The sequence below is a fragment of the Grammomys surdaster genome, unplaced genomic scaffold (assembly GCF_004785775.1).
Source record: "Grammomys surdaster isolate TR1022 unplaced genomic scaffold, NIH_TR_1.0 184, whole genome shotgun sequence".
NCBI lineage: Eukaryota > Metazoa > Chordata > Mammalia > Rodentia > Muridae > Grammomys > Grammomys surdaster.
The window spans coordinates 3,975,681-4,002,767 of NW_021604629.1; the positions used below are offsets into that span (position 1 = coordinate 3,975,681).

The following is a 27,087-nucleotide window of genomic DNA, read 5'->3' on the forward strand; positions in this document are numbered from 1 at the left end:
CCTGAATCACGAGGATAACTAGCTCTACTTAACTGTACTGGTAACATATTTAGATATATGCACAGAAAATGTCAATAATGAAACTCTATTCTTCACAAACACAGAGCTTCTAGGAAAGCAAGGAAATAGTCCCTGAATATCTCCAATGTAAACTCGTTACTTGTTTGCACACAAGCCCTGAGGCCCACATAAGAACATGTGACTCTAGCAATGTAGTTCCAGAAAAAGAGGTAGGAATCATGTCCTTTTTAAATCATCCTTGATGCTTAGCATCATGAGAGAAAGAATAGATCATCACAACAAGAAGGGAGAGAGGACAGCAGGAAGGGAAAAATTAGCTATAGAAGGCGAAGCATGTGAGAAATAACTTAGGAGCAATGAGACGACATTGGGTTTTATAAATGAAAGGGCAGATGGGGCTTCTTGGATAAAAGGGGGTCTGAATGATTGCAGGGCTAAGCAGTGAGTTACCAAAGTAAGGAAACAATTTGTTCATGACCTGGGTGAGAGAAGAATTTAGCCACTGTTAGAATATGACTGGGAATAAATATTGCTTTCAAGATAGGCTCTTACTATGTAGCTAAAGCTGGCCTAGAACTTTTTTTTTTATTAAAAAATGACAATGTTATACATGTAGATAATGTGTTTTGATAATATTCACCCCATTTCCCTCTCTTTTTAGCTCTTTCCTGCTCTTCCTCAACTCTTTCTTCTCAGCATCTCCTTACTATGCTCATGTCTTTTTCCTATAACCCACTGAGTTTAATTAAGGCTGTTCACATGTGCATGGAAGTGGAGATGTTTGCTCTACCATGGACAACTTAGTAGCAGCTAATTTCTGAAGAAAAATGACTTCTCCTCTAGCAGCCATTAACTGCCAATAGCTGCTCGTGAGCAACCTTCCCTGGCTGGGATGGAATGTGATGGAATCTTGGCCCACATGACCACAGCTGCTATGCTTCTTCATGCCCCAAAGACGGGTTCTCACAGCACTCTTTCTAACTGCAGCTCTCATATTCTCTCTGCCCCTTCTTCTACCTATGTTCCTTTAGTCTTGAGGTGGGGTGGGGATGGAGTGAGGAATGGTAGAAATATTCTGATTAGGTCTGAGCACTCAGCAGCTGCCTAGTCTCAGCATTCTGAGCAACTAAAAGTCTATGTTTAAGAAGTCTACCACCTTCTTAAAAAGGAGCTTCTCTGTTCAAGGTGAGTGATTGAAAATTTGACTGGAACTCACTGCCTCTCCAAATATTACATATATATTATATATTACTATATCACATACACACATATATATGTAAGTATATGACTTTGATCTGAGTAAGATTTTTAGTTGCCTTTCAAGTTCAACACATACAATCACAGCTTGGATGGAGTAGAAGTTTTTAAAAATGGCAGGACAGAAATACAGTACTATCCAGAGTACTGGGCCGAGGATGATGTCCATATTGAGTTTAAATTCTAACACTAAAAAGCCACCTGCCCTGGAGCATATTTTAAGACCACTTAAATTCTCTGGGCCTCAGTTTTCACTGTCTGCCAAAGGATGAAGTTACAGGAACTTAAAAGCAACAGTAGTTCTATGGTCCTAGGTAAGGATTATTTTTAAGAAATATGCAGGTGGACAAATGTATTACTCACTGAAGTCTGACTGGTGTCACCAACAACCCCACAACTCAATGGCTGGCTTGAAAAGTCTATGTGGTGTCCCGGTGGCTGACGGGAGGTGATGGTGGGAATAGTGTGTGTTAATTCTGAGGACTCCACAGCACGGTTTTCTCACAGAGAGAGGGTACTTCCATCCGTCTTCTACTACTTCCAGAGTTCTCTTCCTGGATCTTCACAGTAACCAGCAACCCGGTAAAGAGTGTCGATCATGGTGCTGACAAACGCTTTCAAGGCCAAGCCTGGAATGTGTCACTCCTGTTTATAGTTGAGCAATCAGAACTTAGTCACATGTTCCCATCTAACCTGATTAAGGAGTTTTAATTCGGCTATGTACTCCAAGAGGAAAATGAGTTGCTGAACATGGAATGGTCTGTGCTTGAGTGTCCCTACCTGGTCACCCAATGTTCAACTCACTGTTTCTCCCTTTTGCAGAACACAATTCATTTCTCAAGAGAGGCCACTCATGGTCCTAGGCTGCACAGAGTCCATGATCTCTGAGCTATGCCCTGTCTTAGTTATTTTTGGACTTCAATGATAAGCCATGACCAAGGCAACTTATAAAAGAAAACATTTAGTGGGGGCTTATCGTTTCAGATGGTGAGCCAATGACTGTCATGGCAAGGAGCATAATGCTGGAGTAGTAGCTGAGAGTCTACACCCTGATCCATAAGCCATGGGCCTTTTGAAACCTCAAAGCTTGCCTCTATTGGTACACCTCCTTCAATGAGGCCACACCTTCTAATCCTTCCCAAACAGTTCCACCAAACTGGTGACCAAGTATTCAAATAGATAAGCCTATGGAAGCCATTCGAATTCAAACCACTACATGCTCAGTACTCCAATCAAGTATAGCCATGGCAATTTGTAGTCTGGTGACCTACGGGTTTAAAAGATTGTATACCACTCCCAACATGTACTGCTACGGCAGGATCGGGATGATCTCAATGAAGGGGAAGGATAGAAGTCCCAGCAATCGCCAGGCTTAAGAGGTTCAGTAGTGCCAGAGAAATGACATAATGAAGATCATTGCTGTGGATGGGATGCAGGTTGCGTGTTAATCAAGGGTCCAATGTGATTAAATACTGACTCTCCAGGGTGGTACCATGTTAGGAAGAAGGTTCTAGAGGGGAGTTTTCCTTGCAGTTCCTTTGGGAGTTCTTATGAGAGAGTTGTTATATAAGGAGCAAGCCTAGTCTGGTTACTCTCTTTCTCTCTGCTTCTAGCTTTGACACGTGACTGCTGGCTCCAACACCTACTCCTGTCACTACCATTTGTCCCTTTACTAGGAGTTCCTTGTCAGAACCAAACTGATAAAGGCACCATGACCTTGAATCTTCAGCACTGTGAAGCAAATGAACCTCTTCTTAAACTGAATGTGGTCATGCATGCCTATAATCCCATCACTCACAGGGTAGAGGCAGGAGGATCATGAGTTTGAGGTCAGGCTGGACTACAAAGTGAGAGCCTGTCTCCAAACAAACAAACAAACAAACAAGGCCCTGGGGACTGTTGAGGTGATTCAGTGGGTAAAGGTGCTTCTCTCACTGACTCTTAAAACTGAGTTCAATCCTCAGGGCCTACAGGGCAGAAGGAGAGAACTGTCTCCCACAAGAACTGGATTCTCTATCTTAGGGCTAACAGTCCCATCAAATGTAACACACTAGCAAGAGTTGTATCTCATAGTCAGAAGCTCCAGGAGCTGGAGGATGGCCATTGTCAAATTGATCAAATCTAGAATCATCTAGGTCCTGGACTCTAAGAGATGAGCCTCTGGCATGCCTATAGCGGGTTATCTTTAGGTTAATTGAGGTGGGAAGACCTGCCCACTTTGGACTGTGCCATTGCTTGGGATGGAATCCTGGACTGTATGGACAGCAGAAAGTGGGCTGAGGACATTCATCACTGCTTTCTGACTACAGTTGCAGTGTGACGAGCTGCCTCGTGCTCCTGCTGCCAGAATTCCCCACCAATACAAGCTGTACCACTGAAGTGTGAGCCAAAATAAACCCCCATTAGGCTGGTTTTGCCAGGGTATTTTAGCAACAGGAAAAGTAACAGACATCTCTGGAGACACATTTTAGAAGGGTTACTTATTCTAGATTAGATCCTGATTGTGTTTTCTGGGAGAAATTCACGTCTATAGTTCTTCGTGAATCTAATTCAGCACTAGAGAAGGATTAGGGTTAGTTCCAGATAACAAAGAGGCTTTTGACTTCTGCCAATGGTTTGGAAATGTGCATTTATTTGAAAACTCAGCTATGTGACACTCTAGAGTTCAACACTGCCACACCTACCTGTGCGAGGCTTAACAGCATTAGGGACTGACAGCCGGTGACATGTACATCCAGAGCCTCCATTGCCATACCCTTTTCCAGACTGCACAAAAGAGACAGCCCATATGACTTCATGGCTAGAACATGAAGGTCCTTTTAGGAATTGACATCAGTGGCGATGCAAACACATCCTTGGCAATAGAAGGCTAGCAACCAGACTCTCAGGTTAAGCAGAAATGTCAGCTTTCAGGGGCATCTTAAGTGGAAACTTTTATTCCATTTCACAGTTACATCTGGAAACACACAGCTGGCTTCCATGTCACTGGCCATGTGTGGCAGCAGCTTTCACTGCTCCAAGTCGTTCCTCAATTTCCTGAAAGGGTAGACCAACAAGTATGTTTTCAGCCATGCCATTCCAAATAAGGTTATGCTCTTTGGAGAGGTCCTTTTCCTCAACTGTCCTTACAGCTGGAGCAAAGTGGTTGCTGGTCTGTGCCTGAGGACTCCTGTAGGCTTTGGAGGCCAGAAGGCGATGCTGAAACAGTTCACTCGTGTTCTCCTCAACTAGGTCTCATCCAGAACAGGGGTGGGAAATTTGAGGCCAAGTGGACAATGGGCTCACTCAGGCTGGATCTTCTTTTGCTGTGGGGGTGGGCTAAGACTGGACACCTTCCCCCCAACCCCCACCCTGCAGAGTCCTGCCTAGCAGTTGCTCTCTCTTCATTCTTTGTACACCCTGGATGTGGCTCAGAGGTGTTTATGTAGTTAAATCTCCTTCAGCTGTATCTAATCCCATGGAAGCCTCCAGATAAGCCCTACCCCTGCCTACAAAATCCCTCTGTCTGGCTCTGAATCTCATAACCTTTAATAGCACATCCTTGGGCTTCTCTCTCTGTCTGCCATTTTCTAGCCACTGTAAAGATGTTTCTTCAAAAACAGTATTTTAAAGTGAGGTCTAGTTGAGGGAGGGCATGCCTCTCTGAAGGGACTGATTGCAGAGAATCAGGTTCTTGGACTTGAAAATGGTATTGCTATAGTCTGACTTCATTCTTGCTCTCTCTGAGAAAGATATAAATAAGATGAGGTCATGAATCAGTCATGACAGCTTTCTCGTGGGAATAGGAATCGTCATAATGGTGACAGTACCGAGCCACCTCAAAACATCAAGTGTTCTAGGCTGCTCTCCACCTTGAACATTTACTAGTTCTTTTAACCAACATTAAATGACTTGCTCCCAAGGGTTTGCCATGCTAGGTACCTAGACAAGAAATGCTAAGACATAGTACTTGAGGAAAAACATCCAGGGGGACAGATATATAAATAAGTTAGATAGTAGATACAGTTCAATGAATAAAGTTTAACAAGTACCAGAAGCACTAAGCAGGTGCCACCCATAAGGTTGGGTACGTGAGAGTGTGAAAGGAGGTCACAGAGGCCTGTATAGAGGGGTGGTGCTTACGCTTGGTCCTCAAGAGCAATGAGAAAGAGAAGAGAACAAAGACAGCAAAGATGCTTCTGAGTTAGAGGACAATGGGAGACACAATGTCATTGGGAACCATGGCTGGCCTGGAGCAGTTGAAGGGCCAGCTTGGGGAGTGGGATCAGACTGGAAGGCTCCCAGCTGGAGAAGGTACCCATAGGTGAAGAAGATCACGAGTACAGTCCCTGGAGCCAGACCACTATAGTTTGAATGACTTACTTCCTAGCAATATATGCTTGACAAGTTGAATCATTGTATGTGTGTGTGTATGTGTGCATATGCACATGTGTGCACTCGTGTGTGTGTGTGTGTGTGTGTGTGTGTGTACTCTTGTATCATTTATGCTTCTGTTTCCTTTTTTGAACATGGAAAGAGTGATATCTATTTCAGATTTTTGTTTTTCTTGAGGATTAATGAATTACTGCCTATATAACACAGCTGGTTTTTGGATCACAATACATTCTACATGAGTGATGGCAACAAAATCAACAAAACAGAAAAGTAACCACAAGAGAAGCCCCATCTCCGACTGAAGAGAGCTGAATGAAGGAAACCACCGAGCAGCATGGAGAGCCACCATGCTGGAGGAGGACACACTTCCTTCAGTTTGATGCTGAACAGGCCCTTGGAAGGACACATATGGGTTGGAAATATCATGAAAACTGTAGTCCTGAGGTGCAAGGCAGAGTGAGAGTCAGAAGTGGAAGGCACACCTTTCCTTACCCAAGAGGTGGGTTAACTGTGTAGGATCGCTTTCAAATGGAGCAAGCAACCAGGGAACAGACTGTGCCAAACAGCAGCTCCAACCTGACATACAAAGTGGAACGAAGACATGACTTCTCAGGGGAGTCAAACATCTTCGGAGTGTGTGGAGGGCTCACTGTGTTTGTGCCTGGTGACTGCTGATCCATACCTAGTGAAAACCAATTGGTTGGCATAACATGGGTGCCACTGAACAGAGCACACGTCCAGACAGTGGGTGTCTTTGTGCACAAATTTGTGTATTGTCCACATGTATACAGATTCATTGTATATTAATTTACATCTTCCTGTTTCCTTTCTAGCACGGGGCTACTTTTAGCCTGTGTATTTTTATGAGAAAGCTTTTCCACTCTTCTAAAAGGAAATGGTGATTCCAAAAGGGAGAGAGAAGACGAAAGAACAGTTGTGATATATGAAGTGGAAAGTGGGACAATATCTATGTTGTGACTCCAAGTCTGAGCCTTATGGTCAGTACTGGCTGCTAAGTACAATTCTTATTGACCATGAAACATAGGGAAAACAAGCTTCTCATTTTCCCCTGAATGAAGAGGTTTCAGTTCTCCCAATCCATCCGAGCCAGGAGCAGGACTCTTCCCTTGGGCTAGAGTCCTTAGTAAAGGTCGCTTTTTTGTTAACCAGACACTTTCCCAGAGCCTGATTCGATCTTTTGTTGATCCTTTCAAAGGTTATTGTGAGTGCTTCCACGAGTGACAGGAGAGAGTCTCCTTGTTCCCCAATGGGATGGGTGGCCACATGTGCAAACCAGGCCTCACACACTGTACTTAGGGGCAGGGTGTTGGGGTGAATGCAGTAGAGTGGGGCATGGCTAGGGAGTTCAATGTCCTACTGCTCTGCTGGCAGCTCTTGCTGGAGTCCTGAGCTCCACCAGGAGTCCCGCTGGGCTGCAGAGCAGGTGGATCTCCCAGAGGTCCCATCGGCCTGCTCTGTGCAGGAGTTATAGGAACTGTAGAGCCCAAGCACAACACTCAAGACCAGCATCACGGCAGCCATCATCCAGATCACTTGCCAGTGTTGACACAATTTAGGATACATGACTTGTAGGAAGTGGACCAGTTCTTCAAGTTTGCTGTCAATAAAATATAGATAGAGAGATTAGTATACCAGGCACATGTCTAATGCTCAGACCTATAGTTCCCTGCCTGGGGATACCTTCTATGCTGTCTAAAGCAGTGGTTCTTAAGTTCAACAATACAGAGCACCACCTGCGCCACATGGCAGATCATATTCAAAATACCCCAGGCCTTCTGAATGAGAATCCCTCAGCCAACATCTAAGAATCCTTGGGTAATTTTGGTGCCACTGGTCCATACTGTGGGAGGCTCATGTAGATGTTTGTCAATCTCCATCCTTTTCTTCTCCCACTCTCTCCAAACCCTGTTCTTTCCATTCCTTCCTCTTTGTCTGCCTCTCCCTTGCATCTCTCTCCTCGATTGCCACATTCCCCTAGATTATTTTCCAGCTTTCTCCCAACCCATCCTCTCTCTTTCAGCTTAGTAAAAAGACATTGGTCAGAGTCCCATCCTAGAGCTTTCTGGAGATGCCCTGCACACTTTAAGCAAGCTGTATTCCTCTCCTGTGTCTAAGTCCAATTCTATGATTTGTAAAGCAAGATTATTGAGGGTTACCAGACCAAAGAGGTGGGGAGAGTGACTGAGGGCTTCCTATAGATACCAAGTCACACCACAGACACTGAAGTGCTCATACCAGATGCCTGGTAAGCTTGACGCTTGAACAGAGAGCTGGTAGGAAGTAGAAGGCTTGCCATGGGTCAAAATATTCAGCAAATGTTCTCCTAAGAAAGGGGCCAGGTCCTTGGAATGCTTGCCTTGGATGCCAGGGCCACAGGGAACAGCAGTTGGTCACTTGTCCATGTGGGGACCCCATCAAGCCATTCTAGCTGTAAAAATCATTACATGAATGGGAAGTAGACCAATCTCAGCTGTACAAGCCATTACATGACAGCTTAGTATGCTTCTAAGAAAAATCATTGGCTACTTATGCAACTATTGGAAAGGGAGAGATTAGAATTACAAGCTTCCTTCCTTCAACCCTATTTATCTTTGGATCCTAGTGGGATACAGCTGGAATCCAAAATGGAGTCATTTTTTGAGCTCTATTTTTTGTAGTCTGAAACAGGCTGCTGGTGTGGCAAGAAGCCCACTCTAAATCCATGCTTAAAGATTTATTTTTTAAAATTATATGTCGGGAGGGGGAGTTTGCACACTGGAGTGCAGGTGCCTGTGGAGCCAGAGGCATCAGATCCCCTGGAACTGGATTTACAGGAGGTTATAAATTCAGATCCTCTGAAAGAGCAGGATGTGCTCTTAACTGCCAAGTCATCTTTCCAGCCCCTAAACCCATCCACAGTCTACAAAAGAGCAGATCAAGATCTGAGTGCATGATCCTTAACTGGTCACCCAGTTTTTAACCCATAAGAGAAACTGGAAATAAAATTAGACCAAAAATAGAATTCTTTGGGTCAGTTTTTGATGGCTAAAGCTTCTGTTTCCTGAGCATTACTGGAAAAGTGAAGGCACCTGCTTACGTTCCATTTCGACTCCATAGAACAAGTCCGAATCAGTGGTGGAAAATAAAGCAAACATACAAACCAGTTTTATGCTATGTATTGTGAATCTTATTGTATTCCTAGTAATGCCGCAGACTGCATTAAGAGAATGTTGGGTTACTTCACCCAGTGTTCCTCCAGTGATCAATATTTATAATAGATTACTTTATTACATATAATAGAGAAGAAACTTAAACACAGAGACTTATAGTTTGATGTTGAAGCCTTTAAATAAGGGGCTAGTTGTTAGGCTTAGTTCAGAGGTTTTTATTTATCTCTATATTTTAAAAATTTATTAGCCAGGCAGTGGTGGTGCACACCTTTAATCCCAGCACTTGGGAGGCAGAGGCAGGTGGATTTCTGAGTTTGAGGCCAGCCTGGTCTACAGAGTGAGTTCCAGGACACCCAGGGCTACACAGAGAAACCCTGTCTCAAAAAAAAACAAAATTTTAATTAATTAATTAATTACAATTTATTTAATTTGTGTGTGTTTGAATGTTTTGCCTGCACATATGTATGTACACTGTATGCATGCCTGGTTCCCATGAAGGCCAGAAGAAGGCATCAGATGCCCTGAACGTGGAGTTAGGATAGTTATGAGCCATGATGTGTATGCTGGGAACTAAATTTGGGTCCTCTGCAAGAGCACAAGTACTCTAAACCACTAGGCCATCTCTCCAGCTCCAATGTTTCTTAAAATGTATAAAATAAGACATAAAATTTTGTGTGTGTGTGTGCATGTGTGTGTATGTGTGTATGTGTGAGTGTATGTATGTGTGAGTGTGTGTATGAGTGTGTGTGTGTGCACGTGTGCAGGCACCTATGGAGGCACACAAAGGTCAGAAGGGGACACAGGATGCTTCCCTCTATCCTCCCCTATCCCTTTGCGGAAGGGTGTCTCCTTGAACCTGGAGTCCATGTTTACTTAGGTAACTAGAAGTCAGCAAGCTGCAGTGATCCTTTTGTCTTTGCCACTGTTGGAGCTGGAGTTACAAGACGTGCACAGGATGCCTGGCTTGCTATGTGAGTGCTCGGGTCCAAACTCTAGTCCTCATGATTGTGTAACAAATTTTCTTAATAACTGAGACATTTTCCAGCCCACATGGACCTTTTGGTAACTTCTGGTTGCTAGTGAAGTGCCAACATCTCACAGAGGTCTCACACTCAAGTGAAGGCTCCTGCAGGTAACTCTGGTCCTAACAGATTCCACAGTGGACTGAGCATCATCTGGCATTAAGCACAACAGCTCTTGGGACCAGTCTGACTTGGGTTATGGGTGAGAGAGGGGCTTTATGACAGTGGGTGTGCAGTTTATATGATAAACGTGAAGGCAGGCTGAGTCTGAAAAAGTGAAGCTGTACTCCTGTGCTGAAGGCTAAGGCTCTTTGGAGGGCATGACTCTCGTCTTGTATCAGTCATCTGAGGAAGTTATCTCCACCAAACTTAAAAAACTCTAATCAGGCATGAAGGATGGGAATCTGATGAGGGCTCTACAGGCCCAGGTGCTGCAAATGGCCATTGTCCAGTGTTGCTCACAAGCTGGGCAGAAGGGGACCCAGGCAAAGCCTTGCTTCCCCTGGCTTTCATGAGACAGGAGAGGGCTGCTATTTGCCAGCGATTGACTTAGCTAGATAAGGCCTGTGCTTTGTAAGCCAGACTGTTTACAGTCATGTGCCTGCTCTGTTGCTCTTTTGTTCTGTGTGTGGAAGTGCTGGAAATTCTAGCCTGTCTTAGATGAATTCAAGGTGCCAACAGAAGGGCTGTGTCCAGTGTTAGGCTTGGCAAAGGCAGCCTGATGGACTGCAAAATAAATGCAGATGATCCCAAGAGGGAGAAGGACCTGGATGCGGTTGCTAGGAGTCAGGGTTGTGCTTCCATGGTTCAACTTGAGGGTCTTTCATCAGAGAAGGTGGTACAACTGGGACAGGCATGTTCACCATGAGGAAGCATTTTCCCTGGCACTCTGAAAAGGCTCTTCCCTTGACAACGGGGTTGATCCGGGCAGGCTGAGCCCCCTCCTGCTGGTTGCATCTTCTACCACTGGGCTTTGTCAATGGCATCTACAGACTTTGAAATACAGTTATCATCTTTCCAGTCTTTACTTACTACCTTATTCATTACATGTAAGTAGGTTCTGGGGCTTGCCACCAGGAGGTTCAGATCACAGATACCGTGTCTGAGGTCAGTGGCGGATGATCATACAGCTAACCGTTTTATCCAGAGAAGTTCTGGACTGAGCCAAGGGGGTCTAAAAGAAGATTTCAGTGAAGTGTTCTAAGACTGCTATAACTGTATTTGAGAAAAACAAAACAAAGCAAAATCAAGGTCTTCATGTACTAATAGAGACAGTTGGGCAGAATCTATGAAATTAGAACTTTTCTAAAAATCTAGGGTGTTGATATAGTCCTTAGAGCAGTGTATGCCTCTTCTCAGGGATAGTTTATTCTGTCCTTAAACACATTGCTGTGTGGGATAGTCCTGGCCTAGTAGGGCTATAACTTCATTGCATGGAATGCCCCAAAACTAGACAAGGCTATTTCTGTTGTTCTTGGTCTGGGGATGTACCTCAGTAGAAGAACACTTGCCTACTGTGTGCAAGATCCTGGGTTCAGTCACTGGTGCCAGTTTTGTCTTCTTTTGCTTTTAATATAGTGTTCTGCATGGTACAGTGAGACCTATACCTATAGAGTAACAAGAACACAGAATTTCTCTCTGTGTGTTCCATCTCTGTTTCCACTGGTTAGAAGGAGATATCTTGAAACAGAAAATATTTCGTTTCCAACCTAAAGTGAAGACACTATTCAAATGACCGAGTGTTTGGTCAACATAGCAGGGCCGTGGTAGAGACTGAACTTTGCAGTTGACCTAAATTTGTTCCCTTTCTCACTGTTCCCTCTGCTTCCCTCAACTGTTCTTGTTTTTCTCTAAACCCTCTCTAGGAATTCAGGCCAGCTCCTTTGATCTAGACTTTTCTATAGTGGAGGCTGTGGAATGTGCTGACCAGAGCTTGGCTGGGTGTCCACTAAGAGTCCCTCTCCCTTTCTCAGCTCCTAAGAACTATTAATGGCTCCCTGCCTTGTCCATGACTTCCTCTGACACCCTCAGCTCTTGCAAATATACTACTGATAACTTGATTTTCTCAACTTTCTATACTTATTGCCTTCTTGAGTTCTGCTAGCCAAGAATTTGAGTTTCATCTACCAATAATTTGGGCCCCAGACCTACTGCTATTGAGGACTGAAGTTTCTATCCATTTTGTGCAGTTAAATGACTTGCAACCCATTTGGAATCCAACCTGCTTCTCTTGTCTTTTTCGTCCTCCTGCGTTTCTTCTACCTCTTCTGGTTCCTCAGGACTCTCTGACTTCTGTTCTTCTTCCTCCTCCTCCTTCAGGTCTTGAAGTTCTTCGGTCTTCTTTACCCCTTCCTGGTATCTAGAGGGCAAAGAGGAACAATTGAGGGTAGGAGAACCAGACACAGGACATTCTTGCCTGAGGCCCTGGGGGAGGGGACTCAAGAACCCCCAGTCATTGCGCACTTCCTGTGGCTCCATACAACAGGAAAAAGCTGGGAAGCACAGCTGAACCACACCACGACTCATGTCAGTACCATTTCCCCTTACTCCTCAGCCATCCTTCCTGTTTATGTGACAGTGTGACAAACTGGGAAAAAAATGTGGGACAGGATCTACTGCTGGTTGTTATCCTATAAACATTCCCCAGAGATAGGGTTGCATTTTCCCTGTAGAACCTAGGAGCTTCAACTTTAGGGGGCTCCTTATCTCAGGATACTGGGGTATTTCTCAGACGTGCCAGAGACTGACATAGGGAGGTACCCAGAAAATATTGGCAGAACCAACAGAGAGATTTTGCTCTCCTGTTTTTGGGGAAAACTTTCCTTAAAGGCCCCTAGTGATTCTTGGGATTGCATATTCCATGAATACAATATGCTCACCTGTCAGACAGCCAGGTGTCTAACTTATTTGTTTGATTGGAATGACTCCACCCATGACTGAGTGACTACACACAGATACCATGGGGTTCTGTGCCCATGGTAAGCTGAACCTCCCTCAGGAGTCCATGGGGTACCATGCTAAGTTAAAGGTGAGTTCCTATCTTGAGTCCTGGGCCTTTGACCCTGCTCAGCGCTCTCTCCCGGTGCCTGATAGCTGGCCCTGGTTGCTCATGCAGCTCATTTACAGATAGGCAAGGGTGGAAGTGGTGGGACAAGGACAGGAAGGAGGAGCCCCAATTAAACAGAAGACCAGAGAAATTCTAGGAAGCTCAATTGAAGGTGCTCCTGGGCACTGTTGGCAATAACTACACATGTGTCAGGAAGCCTCAGGCAACACTGAGAAGAGCCTAGCCCACACCCTTAATGTTTAGAGATTTCTAGGCAGCAGCATTGTTCCTGAAAGAGAGGAGTCTAGTCAAGTCTAGCCACTGTCTCAGCACATCCTGTAGCCTGCTTCCCTGAAGAGAGGCTATGGGCCCATTGATTGCTTCCACCAAAGCACGCCAGGGTGTGGGAAGCTCTCTTCTGAGACCTGCCAGGTGCCCTCGGGGTGGCGAGGTCTGACTCACCCTTTGTTGTAGGCTTCTTCCTCTGCCCTGGCCTTGGCCTCCTGGCTCGTCTCCTCTAGGCAGCTTGGGAGTGGCACAGGGGCACACACTTCACAGTTAGCCTCTGCATTTGTCTTTCCACTGTGAGAGGAGGGAAGTGCAGGGTGTCATTGCAGGGAGACACTGCACATCTGCAGACAGAACCATATCTTTGGCCTAGTTCCTGATTCAAAGAGAAAACTCGGGCTCTTTCACTGGCTTTTGGGTTTTAAAACATCTACCTTGAGATGAGATTCCATAAAGACACAGTCCATGAATCTTCCCCAGACCACTGAGGCAGACCCTACATCAGTTCCTTCAGCCTTGTATCCCCAAATCCAACTTTATTCTTATTTGAGGAGGTGCTATGAGTGAACAGGCAAGTGTCACAGGTGGCAGAGCACTGCCGCAAGGAAACATGGAAATATCATAAGCTGCCCTGTGTCTCATGACTTTCATTTACTCTTTCAACTGTGCATTGAGTATGATAATGTGACAGATCCAAGGTGATATGGATTTACAGAAGGAAAAGAGAAATGATATTAATTATGAATTATAATATTTATGAAAGAAACTATTCAGTGACAGAAAATGACAAGGAGAGGATGGTCATCACAAAAGACCTCTCTTAGGTGCTGAAATTGAAGCCTCAGCCTCAGAGATGAAGTATCTGTGCGGAGATCATCTGAGGCAAGAGATAGAGAATAAATAGACTTTGAGATGCAAGGGATGCTGGGAGACCCGAGTTGCTGAGAACAATCAATACGGCAGAAGCTAAGTTTGGAGCAGAATAAATTGTCGTGCATATGAAGTGTCCAAGAACGGATGTTGGGTGGACAGTTGGAGATGCCCACATGAGGCAGAGATGAGTTCTTCGCTAGAGATAGTCGTTTGATGTTGTAGGAACATAAAGAACAGATGGTGGCCTAAGGAGAGACCATGAGGAGAGAGGAGCAGGATAAAACAACAGAAGCAGCAGCCAGAGAGGTGGGTGCAAGCTAGAGGAAGGCGGAGGCTTGGGGGTCAGGGAGTAAGGGCTCACTGTGTTTCACTGTGTCTTCTGAAACTCTGTGTCCCTGGGGGGTGTGATACGCAAGGCTCACAAGGAGCCTTGAGATAATGGATGAATGGACTTAAGGAAAGGGAAGTAAGAAATGCACAGCCACAGCTTGAGTAGGGAGGGGAGCAGGGCGTGACTGGCAGGGCTGCTCGGCTGAGTAAGTGGCTCTAGGGTGCAAGCAAATTCAAGCACAGGGAGAAAGGGCCCAGCAGAAAGAATGAGAGAAGGTGGCCAAAGGGACACTGCTTTTAACTAAAGCAATTGAGACCTTGGAAAAGTAAGAGAAACCTCTCCTTAATTGGGACAAAGAGTAGAAGCCAAGGACAGTGGGGCGGAGACCTGACAAAACATGATCTGCCTCCTACCTGGTGACAAAGCTAAAATGTTGTTTGTAAGGGCAATGCCAGATCTTCTTCAGAGCGTGAGAGGACAGGGATCTGAGAGGGCCCGGAAACAGCAGGAAGTACAAGCATCGTGTAGAATAGTAGGAAAATTAGCACACTAGCCAATCCCCTCAGGATGGTTGGGCATGTTTGGAACCTGTCTAATGAATGACTGGAACTGAAAGTTCAAAGGAAGCAACCTAAGAGGCACTTCTTCCCTATAGATGCACTCCACAGCCATCTCAGTGTCCCTAATCCCACTAGGAGTGACAGTGTCATGGAGGAGCCCAGAAACAAAGCCAGCTCTGTAAGCTGAGTCTTCGAGCAGGGAGCTAAAGGGTCACCACTGCCTTTCCTTAGGCAGGGTCCAAGCCTCCAGCATGCTTCCTACCCTTGGTCTCAACTTCTTATCTCTTAGCTTTCTTCCCTTCAGACCTTGAAAGCATATGTTTCATTAGGCTGGAAACCAAAACCCATCATGAACAAGGAAGATAATGCTCTAAAAATACCAGCTATTCATAACATTTCTCCTCCTGCAAATTGTACTCTCCATTCCTGTTCCCGAGACCTTTGCCTGATGTGCAGTTTCCTTCTGTCCACTGACTGGAGCAAGTGAAGAAAAACACAATTAGAGTCGGGGCAGGGATGACCACTGTCTCTGAAGTATATTTATATGTTAGAATTGTGGCCCTCACACTTTCAGCTTCTTCTCTCTATAGCTGCCCACGTTACAGTCCTTAAAGCCAGACAGGTACAAAGAGAACTTGCTGGAGACAGACCTAATTAAACCCCAGGCTCAGAGACCCTAACTAACCAGCCTGAGGTTGGAACGCAAGCTTTGGAACCCCCTTTGCCTGGCAGGAATGAGGCTATTCTAACAGAAAAGATGCTTGTAGCTTCCCCTTGGCTATCAGACTATTGAAACAGTATTCCCTAAGAAAGTGAAATCTCCTCAGGAATCTTATGCCAGCAGAAGATTAGAAGCCTAGGCCAGCCATAAAGGAAATTTGTCTCCTGGAAAAGGACATCCAACTTGCCAGGTCACCCAGTGGAGCTGAGACTGGCTGGCCAATGACAGAGGAAGCATACCTTGACCAGAACTGTTGAATTTGTGGGCCTTTGGCTCTCTACTTAAACCCGACCCTTCTGTCAGGACTGTGAACATAGATTGGGTCGAGGGTCACTAGATATCTGTTTTAACTCTCAATCTGATCATAATGAATAAATCCTTTTCTGCTTTCTACTATTAATTTGGCCCTTTTATTTGACTGATTGAGGACAGGTTATTGAGCCTGACATGTTAGGGCTGCCAGGGCACAGACTATGACCTTAACTCTAGTAACAATTAGTGTGTGAGAAGGCTCAGATTTAGCCCTGATGTGTTGATGCTGACCCATGCTTCAACTAGGCACTGTCCTTGTGAGGAATTCTTTCCTGGCAGATAAGAAACAATTCCTTACTTGCCAACACTCACATTATTGATGTTGGTTGGGCTGTTCTCTTTGGCCCACTAACTTCCTGTCAAGATGAGCTTTCTTCCTTGGGCCCTCTGTCAGTTCTCTTCTGGGGCTCTGCCTGCTGTGTAAGGCCCAAGGCATCTGCTGAATGAAGCTGTTCCCACCGCATTCCCATAGCCAGCAACGCTCCTTCCTCCACAGACTGCTTCAAGTAAGAGAGGCTGGAAGAGCCTTGGTTTCACACCAAGCAGGAAGCTGAGACTGGAGGCGGGACAAATAGAGTGATGTGCAAGTGTTGTCGTTATTTTCGGATTTTTAGACCAAGTTTGGAGTCCCCTAAGTATCTTCTCCAACTACCTGGAAGTTTCTCCTTGTGTATCTTTAGGACTTGGGTCAAATCCTCTTCACTCCAGGACCTTTGTTGATAATCTACTGTCTCCCAGGCCAACTGGCTAAAGTGGATCTGTCACCATACTTCCAGAACAATGGGAGAATGTTCCACATCCGCACGTCCCCTCCCTGGAACTTCAATCAAGGACTGGCCTATGTTTGAAAGGTGCCTGGTGCAGACTACAGTTCTTTTGTTCCTCCAACCCTTCAGTGATATGCCTGATCTTTGCATATGAAGTTAGTAAGAAGACAGGTCCTATCTGTAAGTGAGGACTTCCACAGAACCTAGAACTTGGCTTGGGCTAAGAGAACCCATATTAAGCTCTGTAAATGAGAGCCAGGCACAACCTGTGCCCTCCCCAGAAATTGCTGGGTGGACTTTAGTGTTCATCCTTGCCCTGGGATCCTGTGCCTTCTTCCTGGGGTAAGTCATTAAACTGTGGCTGTTTTTATCACTGTGCTCAGCTCTCAGTCACCTGAGGTCTGTTCAAAGTAAATCGTAAGCCAAGCCAGTTGTCAGTTTATTGGTGAACAGTATTCAAGCCTTTCCAAAAGGCAGGTCTTGCTTCTTGTGCTCAGAAATGCTGCTAAATTATCTCAGTTCGGTGGCTTCCTTTGATAAACCCAAGCCATAGGACCTGAGTCATGGGACCGTCCTTACTCCCTCACATCCAGTCCCAGATTCTTGAGCAACAATTATCCTGGGGTATAATTTTTTCCAGGATATAAACAACAAGGGGATAGATTATTTGCTGTACAGATTTTCTGACCTTGTTGCTTCAAAAGCACAAAAGACATTGATTTTAAAGACCACAGCTAACACAGCACTGTGACATGCTAGCATTGTGGCCTGTTCATGAAACTAATCTGCTAACACTCCCACATCCCAGCTTTGCTGTCCCTTGGGAGTGGTCCTGCATACACGCTCTCCTCCCCTGCTCTGTCCTACACTCCATGCCTATCTACTCACTGGTTCTCTCCCAAAGACTTCCCTTTTCTACCCTTTCCTCTGTAGTTACAATGAATGTCCTCTGGTTTTCTATTAGGAGGTTAAGAGCATGAGCCATGGCATCTTTTAGCTGTGTAAGGTCAGGGAGTGTATCTCCCGGCATCATCTTCCTCATCAATAAGACAGAGATGTTAATAATGTATCCACCTCATGAGGTTCTTAACAGGGTTAACAAGAAATGGACAGCAATTAGGATAAAAGGTGCCTGGCATACAGAGAATGAGCTATAGCTAGTAACATGAATTGTCATCACCATCACCATTGTCATCATCTTTCTCTGAATTCACTGCTACCTCAAAATGCTGTTCATCTCCTATTCACCTAGTTAATGATAAAACCTTCAGGCTTAACTTGAAAAGCATATTCCTAGGGGGAAATATTTTCTGAGCCCTGACCCTTCTTACACCCACACAGGGTTAGGGGCACATTTTCTCATGTGTTGGTCCCTTAGCAACCACACTTCCTTATGACAACATTCATCACACCATGGAATAATAGGCTGCTTCCCGTCCGACTTTCCCACTAGACTGGTACTCCTTGAGAACATTCCACGAGGCTGATCTGAGAGCACATGTCAAAAGAATGAAAGAATAAAAGACCACAGACATACAGTTCCTCCTATGTGCATCTTCCAGGGTAACTAAAAACCTCTCTCTAGCCATACATTTAAATGTATACATTTCTAGACATTTGATGAGTTGAAGAGTGGTTTGTTATGAGATGACCTGCAAGAGCAAGACTCAATGCTCTAAGCTCACAGGAAACAGTATTGTTAGCTGCTCTGTACTGTGGACTGGCCACAGGCTACTCCATCGTCCTATCGCAGGCCTAGCCAGTTCTCTCCCTTATATGGAATACTTAGGAAATGGGGAATCATTTAACATGAAGCTCAATGCAACTATGAATGTCTGATAAATTAGAACACATTATTTCTCTTCAAAATGACTAGGCAAACTGAAATAGGTGGCATCTGCATATAAGAAAAGAAGACATGAATTTATATTCACTGACAAATTGTTTCATGGTTGGCTGCTTGGGGATCTACAATGCATCCAGTTCTATGCATTTGGAGAAAAAAGCAAGTTAGCACCTCTCATAAGTCCATAGGAAGGAGCTGCTATTATTTGGGGTCTCCAGAGTCTCTCTTCCATTAGCCCTCCCTGCCCTCTTTGCAGCCACCTTTATTTGGATATATTTCCAGTAGCAGAATATACAGTGTATACATGGCCGATAGCAATTTCGAGTTAGCCTAAGAGGGAGCTACAAACTCCCTCCTGGAAACCTCTGGCTTGAGTCTGAGTCTCACTTGGGCCTTTTAGCTCCTGATTCCAAGCCTGTGAATGGCAGCACCATCCCTTAACCTCACTCAGTTACTATGCAGGTTGGGGGCTGTCCTGCAGATTCTCGTACTGAGGACATCTCGAGTGCTTACTAATCCCCAGTGTCTTGGACATGAGTGTTCAGCTGGCTTGAACATTAGTTTTGAATGAGAGTCTATCAAGGAGGGCAGGGACCTAGACCTTCTGCTTTGACCGGGTCTGTAGGCATAGATCTGGGAAGAGGCTCTTGATGGAAGTGCTCTAATGTGGACTTGTGAGCCCAAAGTGAAGGCTGACAGAATTTCAGAGACTATAAGTGATCATTTCTCCATAGGTTCTTAGGCACTGTGGCTCTATATGGTAAGATTTGTAACCGTAGACACTTTCGTTTAGTGACTCATTTGTCATCTCTTGAAAGTTTTCCCTGAGTGATCAAGAGGAGACAAGAGGAAAGAAGAGGATACACTCCATAATCTAAAGAAAGGACTATAAGCTGGTAGGTGGCAAAGGGTGTAAATACTGGGCAAATGTTGACAGTAACCACAGGGGTCCTTAGTGGGGATTTGGCAGTCACACACCCTGAGAGTGAGGAACACAGGCTGAGCCTTGAGGCAGAGAGTTTGGGAGCTTCTCTGAACTGACAGAGACCAGCATTCACATTCCCAGCCAGCCAGACAACACAAAGTCTTCTACCAGCAACAGAAAATGGAAGCCGAGTCAAGGTAAAGAAAAAGAAATAAGGTCTACACTCCACCAATAAGGTCTGAGGAAAGACACAAAGAGAGCCCTGAGAGGTGGAAGCTGTGATCCAGGTGTTTCCCAAGGAGCAAATGAAAAAGTTCAAACTGTAAGCTGTAAGCTCCTCCCATCACAGACGAACAGCCTTAGCGCTCTGGCTTAGCACTGAATGACCTGCAGATGGCTTGGAGGTCTGGGGAAACCAGGCCTGGGAAGCTAATATGTCTTCCTTCCCACTACTTGATAAGAAGAAGACTTTAAAAAATTTTTTTCTGTTTTTTAATTTATTTTATTTATATTAGTACACTGTAGCTGTCAGACACACCAGAAGAGGGCATCAGATCCCATTACAGACGGTTGTGAGCCACCATGTGGTTGCTGGGAATTGAACTCAGGACCTCTGGAAGAGCAGTCAGTGCTCTTAACTACTGAGTTGACTCTCCAGCTTGAAAGAAGACTTTTTGGTTTTTCAAGACAAGGTTTCTCTGTGTAGCCTTGGCTGTCCTGGCTCTGTAGACTCTGTAGACCAGGCTGGCCTCGAACTCAGAAATCTGCCTGCTTCTGCCTCCCAAGCGCTGGGACTAAAGGCGTGCGCCACCACTGCCCGGCGAAAGAAGACGTTTTAAAAAGGAATTTACCTTTCCCAAAATTATTGTGCTTTGGGGATCCCTACCCCCTCTACAATAGTTTAAACCCATATAATGATTCTATTCCAAATGGAAGAAATGCATTCATCTTCCTCTACCTATGACCTTGTCTAGGATTCCTGGACCTGGCAGCCATTTGCTCCAAGTCTGACGACAGCATCACCACAAAGTGGCCAGAGTCAAGGGAACCAGAGAGTTAGAACCTTGCCACACTGGAGCAGCATACCCTGGACTTGCTATCTAAGCCCTGTTGAATTGGTGTGTGTGTGTGTGTGTGTGTGTGTGTGTGTGTGTGTATGTATCCCCAAGGAACCTCAACTAATGAGGAGGCTTTCTACCTTTCAGGGGCTCGTAGGCAGGTTGTAGTTGGCCTCAGCTACGGTATCTTCCTGGTCCAAGACTTTTACATATGAGATCTGAAACCTTGGTGGGTCTCAGAGAACTATTCATTTTCCCCTAGAGCTTAAGTTTCTTTCTATTTCATTTTTAGTTTGTGAATGAGACGAAAGAGAGCAAGTCAGAAGTTTTCCTTAAGGTTTCCCCAATATTAAGTGGAAAACAGAGAAACTTACTTTTCCAAAAGTGCAGGCAGCGCTGGGGAGACGGAGATGCTGCTTTTCCCGTTGGGCGATTCAGACTGGATGGAAACAGGACTGAGGATGAGTGAGGCAGCCAGGCCTCGGGCGACACTGGGGAGGGCTCCAACTCTCCCTTCTCTTCCCCCCACCCCCCATAACTTTCCAATCTCCATTCTGAGGCTCCATCCTAGCAGAGAGTGGTGAGTGTTCCTCTGTCCCATTTCCTGAGGACCAGACAACCTCCTACCCAGTGTGGGCTTAGAATTCCTTGGGATGGACTCACACAAGCACCACTGCTCCCACAGGTACTGTTCTAAGCACAACCTCAGGAGGTGCCTAATGTCACAATGTGCCCAAGCTGGCAAACATTTCTGTGAAGTTACCCCATGTATCTATGAAAAGATCTGTTGCTAACTAGCGTTTTCTAGACTCTTCAAAGAATTTCTTTTTAGTTTAAAAAAATTTTGTGAATAAATGTATGTCTATGCACCATAAATTTGCATTGAACTTGGAGGCCATATCAGGGTGCTGGATCCCCTGGGACTGGAAATACAGATGTCTGTGAGCTGCCATGTGGGTGCCGGGGATTGAACCTGGGTCCTTTGGAAGAGTAGCTACTCTTAACTGCTGAGCCATTTCCCCAGGACTTTCAGGTTTCTTTGTATTGGTGATTTGGAAGTTTAAGTTCATTTCACAGACAAAATACTTACAAGGTAAAAGAAATTTAACAGTGATTGCTAGCTATGGGTATGTGGGGCTTTGAGCTTGACTTGACCAGTTTCTCTCACACTGAACCTCGCTCTGTACAGCTGTGCTAGAGTGTACAATGATTAGAGAAATCACTGGAGGAAGGTATTTAAAGGTTTTAGAGAGAAGTCACTAGATTCACTAAGATTTCAGGTGTAGAAAAGATTTTCTTATATATTGAAATTGTCTTCATCTAGAATGAAATGGACATTTTTCTCTGCCTTTCTTTTTATACTCTATAGAAATATTTAAAAATAAAGAAGAAAATTTAGATAATTTGTTTTATTGTTGTTCAGAAATAACCATTATTGTGATGATTAATTTTTGATTATCAGCTTGCCACAGCCTAGAGTCATCTGGGAAGACAGCCTCGCTTGGGGAATGGTCTAGACTGGCTTGGTCTGAGGTCATGCCTTGTGGGGGGGGATTGCTAATTAATGTAAGAAGGCCCAGCTCTGGTCTGTGCATGCAATGGTTGAGTCCTGCCTTGATATACCCTTAATGAGGGACGATAGCCCGAAATTGTAAGCCAAATAAACCCTTTCCCCCTAACCTTATTTTTGTGAAGATATTTTGTTACAACAACAGAAATGAACCTAGAACAATTATTAAATTTCAAATGATTTTTCATGATTTTCAAATTTTAAAAGTACATTTTAAGAATTACGGAATTATATTACATATGCTCCGATACGTGTATTTATTTTATATAGAAGCTGCTATTTCTTCTCAATAAATCATGGGTGATAAGTCTACAGAAATTCTTTATGATGGTATTTACAGTTCGCTGCCAATCTCCTGTTGATAAGCAGTGCGACTTTCAGGGTTCCATTGTTGGAAACAATGGTGTAGTGACTTAGGACAGGATGAGACCCAGTTCATGAACTCCAGCTCTGCAGTCCGACTTTTGCTTCAGCTATATCTGACACAACCCATGGTATGTCTTGAAGGTGCTTCTAAAAAGCATACCCCCCTTAAAGAAGGAGGTTTGGTTTCATTTAAAGAGGTAACTGCTTATGTGGTACACTTCCTGAGCCATCTGGGCTTTGCTTGAGAGCACAGAGATCTCTTCTCAGAACAGCGGGTGGGTTACACTGGGTTGCTTTGTGTATCTCTATCAATATTGTATGCTGGAAATGTCTTTTCCCTGCTGACCCTGTATCCTCCATAGTAGGGATGTGAGGGAAAGGTAGAAATGGGTAGGCAACACCACACTCACCAGAGCTGGTAGGGAGGGCATGGGTGACGAGCTGGGGGCTTGGCCAGGCAGGTTCAGGGCATTAAACTTGGGAACCACAGCAACGCTGACCCTCCGGCGGGGCATGTTCTGTGGGAAGAGAAGCAATTCAGGCCTCCTGTCTTGAGAAGAACAACAGTCATGGTTCTGAGGGTATTAGGAAAGCTTGCTAACTTCTAACATTCAATAGATAATTTGGTTTGGGGATGGTGACGATGTCAGGAATCAGTATGGGAAGAGTGAACCAAAGCTGACCCAAATTTTCTGTTGATCGTGTGTGATCTCTCAACACATCCCATTTACATTTTGAGACTCCATTCTCTGAGTACCATCCTAGATAGTGTGCAAAAACTGTCTATGGCAAAACTGAAATGTATGCATCATTTCACATCCAGTTAATGAAGAGTTGGGAAGACTACATCTGAGTAAGAAAGATGGGGTGTCAGAGGCCATGTGAGCAAATGTGAAATCTGAATACCCTACTTGTACCCACAGGTCCAAGAGTGAATGGCCATTGGATAACCATGAAAACTTCTGTCATGTTTCTTCAGGGAGCTCTGGAGCTCCTCAGCCATGCATACCTTTCCCATAGTGAGAGACATAGATCGCGCCGTACGAGGAACCCCATCTTCTATAGTAGGAAACAACAGGAAAAAAAATTGGTATGAGTTTCAGATGAGGGACCAACAAGACATAGACAGACATTAAACCAAGCTACGCATGGGTCACAAATGGCCTTGGCAGGAATGGCGCAGAGATCTGGGCACTGGGGACCTTTATTGTCTGAGGCTTCACAGTCTATAAAAAGCATCTGCAGCAAAGGGACTGTCTTGACTAAACACTTATTCTAACTCCACCAGACACTACAAGAAGCCCCTATCTTGGGTTTCTGGGCTTCATTTGAAGTGTCTCTGGGATAACCCAGGATGGTATGTGAACCGGACTCTGCAGACTTGAAGCATTCTGACTCACTCCATGATCACTCAAAGGAGGAATGATTGGTGACACAATAAACAAGGAGGATGTGATGTTAAGAATGAAAATTCACTAATAGAAGTCATTTCAATGTGTTACCTACACCATGACTTTAGGATAAAGGAAGCTACCACTTTAAGAACTTTTTCTCCGTACTGTATATATCAAATGATATCATTCATATTTGGTGTTCAACACTATACCTACATAAGAGTACTACCAGAAAACAACTGGATACATAGAAAGTATTCTAATTTTTCAAAAATGTAAATCTTGCCCCTTTGAATATATTTTCAAATATGATTTATTCAAAATTATCAGAAAAGTAACATCAAGGTCAGTTGGATTCTCATTACTTTTAAGATCTTCACTTATCCTTTTTCTTTTCTTTTTTCTTTTCTCTTCTCTTCTTTGTGTCTGTGATGTATGCACCCAGACATGTGTGTGTATATGTGTGTGTTCATGCTCAAACAGGTCAGAGGTCAACACTGCACACTTTTTTCCTATCTCTGTCTACCTTATTTTTTTGAGACAAGGCTTCTTACTGAAGCTGGATCTTGCTCCTTCCGCTTAGACTGGCTGGTCAGAGGTCCTGGGATTTGCTTGCCTCCAATTCCTCAGAGCTGGAGTTATAGGTGTACACCACAATGCTTGAGTTTTGTGTGGGTGCTGGGGATCCAAACTCTGGACCCCATGTTTGCACAGCCAGGGTTTGCACCCACCAGGCCGTCTCTTCGTTCCGTTATTTCTTTTTATGTTTGCATTTTATGTGAATTGTATTTTTCCCTGATAGACTTTACTTTACTGCTGAATCCAGTGATTGTGTCTGTCTTCAGCTGTGATAGATGCTAAGTTATTTCTTTGAAGATTTTCTGTGCCTAATTTCTCCCTTATGGACCATGTGGCAAATGGATTGTAGGCTCTCCCCCATACCCCGTGTGTCAAAAACCTTCTTTCATGTTTCAATTACTGTATCCATTCAACAGCATTTTGGGTAACTCTTTCAAATCTTCCAGTCAACATGAACTGGTTAATATTCTAGAAAGGTGGTGTTCATCAGATCAGAAGGAAGAAAATCAGGGTCATGTGCGCACTAGTTCTTATGGGGTTCAGGCCAGATGTGACTCAGCTCAATCCACAAAGCCCTGCACAATGCCTGATCTATCTTCTAGGGAAGGTTTTCTCAACCTATGGGTCAAGACCCCTTTTGGGGTTAAATGACTCTTTCAAGGGGTTGCATATCAGATATCTTACATACCATATATTTACATTATTATTCATAACAGTAGAAAATTACAGTTGTAAAAAGCAATGAAAATAATTTTATAATTAGGGGTCACTGCAACATGAGGAACCCTGTTAAAGGATGTAGCATTAGTAAGGTTGAGAACCATGGCACTAGGGGATGGAAAATAAGTCAGGGGAGGGAAATTCAGAATACTGGGAAACCTCCTCTACCATGGCTATCACACCTACCAAGTCTCCCTCACCCCTGACTTCTTGTTTTGAGGACTTCTAGTCTTGTCATAACTATTATTTGATCCTGTGTTTTCCATCTGCCTTTCCATGTCTCTGCTGATTTTAAAATTCTGATGACTTGACTATCTGATGTTCGTAGATGTAAAGTTATATTTGGTGGGTCTAATGATTTGTGTTCACAGTAGACTGTTCCACTGTGTATCTGTGCTGTGAACTCGTCTTCACCCAGGCCTATGGAGGATTCTGTGTGTACTGGAGTAGGGTGTGCCTCTCTGCAGTGGCTGACTGTGCTTCTGGAGACCTCCTCCTGCTGTTCTTTCCAATTCTACCCAGATTACACCACTGCAGCTGTCATTCATGTACTTTCTCTATAAGGAAGGAGAGAGTATTTTGTTTCCTCCCAGGGAACAGGGTGAAACAGGCAAGCTTCCGTATTTGCTTCTCGCTGGCTGGTGAGGGAAGCTTTTTATTCCTTGCAGAGATTCTATCTTGAGGCACAGTCCCTAGAAGGTCTTAGCTTTGCACATAGAGCTCATTGTCCACTCTGGCACCAGGGCTCAAAGGTTGCTTTCAGATAGTACTGAAGGCAGTTCCAGATAAGCAGGGTGGCTCTGGCTCGAGCAAGCCACAGGGTCGGTGTGGTTTCAGTTCTCTTCTAGGTTCTGGCTGTTTCCATTCCCTTCTTGTGGGCTCAGCTGTTCTTTTAGACGCCTTGTTTTATTTTGTCCAGCAGGAAGTTTAAGCATTTTGGTTAAAAGATTTTTAAGTTTTCTGGTCACCCCAAAAAGCAGAAGCAGAAAAAATTCTCTAAATGTATAGAGTTTAAATACATTTCCAATCTTGCAGCTGGGATAATTAGAGAATTCACAAAATAGAAGAACACATGTTTAACAAATACATAGAAGGGCATCAAACTGTGAATAAAAACTATGAGATTAAAACAATTTATGTCTACGAAGTTATAAATATATTTCAGAAGAAAGAACAAGTTTGGCAGTCAGTGGTCAACGAATCTCAACCATTAGCATAACCCACTAAATGACTATGTCAATGGATTACTGGAAAATAATTTATTTATAAATATTTACTTTCTCTAATCTAGTAATGTTTTAATTTAATTAGATTTTTAGTTAGCAAGCAAAAGAATATATTTTATTATAACATTTTCACACATGTATGCCATTGAACTAGGCACATATCTGCCCACCTCACTGCCCTCCCTGTCCCTTGCCCACTGGTCCCCTTTCACTCTACAAATAGTCTCCCCTCTTTCAGCTAGTATTTATATTTCTAGAAGTTTGTTCAAGGGAAATAATCCAAAATGCAGATAATCAGCATGTTGCATGTTCCAAAACTGTGACTTTTAGGAGCAACTTATGTTTTTAATCAGGGATCTTTTATTTCACTACAGTCTTCAAAGTCTCAGCCACAGACAGACTGCCAGAAGTCGGGTAAAGGCTTTTTAAAAAATATGCTGTTCAGGCCTGGAGAGATGGCTTAGTGGTTAAGAGCATTGACTGCTCTTCCAGAGGACCCGGGTTCAATCCCCAACACCCACATGGCAGCTCACACCTGTCTGTAACTCCAGTTCCAGGGGATTTGACACTAATGCACATGAACACAAGAAAGATGTTGTTAGAGAATGGTCACAGCACATCACACAGACACACTGCTGACCTAGATTCACTCTGCAGCAGC

At 44.3% G+C, this 27,087-nt stretch overlaps 1 protein-coding gene across 4 annotated transcripts in view; it reads right to left on the minus strand.

Annotated features, from left to right (window-relative positions):
• Positions 1-3,890: 3,890 nt before the first annotated feature.
• The window catches only part of Mrvi1 (murine retrovirus integration site 1 homolog), a 108,851-nt gene continuing 85,654 nt past the window's right edge, over positions 3,891-27,087 (minus strand). For 3 of the 4 annotated variants that reach the window (XM_028768085.1, XM_028768084.1, XM_028768087.1), the window contains 6 exons: positions 23,517-23,566; positions 22,918-23,025; positions 20,946-21,010; positions 13,353-13,472; positions 12,066-12,203; positions 3,891-7,270 (listed from right to left, as the gene is read on the minus strand). In XM_028768085.1, the coding sequence (XP_028623918.1) occupies positions 7,027-7,270; positions 12,066-12,203; positions 13,353-13,472; positions 20,946-21,010; positions 22,918-23,025; positions 23,517-23,566 (725 nt within the window). In that variant the 3' untranslated portion in view covers positions 3,891-7,026. Of the gene's footprint in view, positions 7,271-12,065; positions 12,204-13,352; positions 13,473-16,313; positions 16,532-20,945; positions 21,011-22,917; positions 23,026-23,516; positions 23,567-27,087 lie in introns of those variants that run through there. The other variant, XM_028768086.1, reaches the window with a different exon arrangement.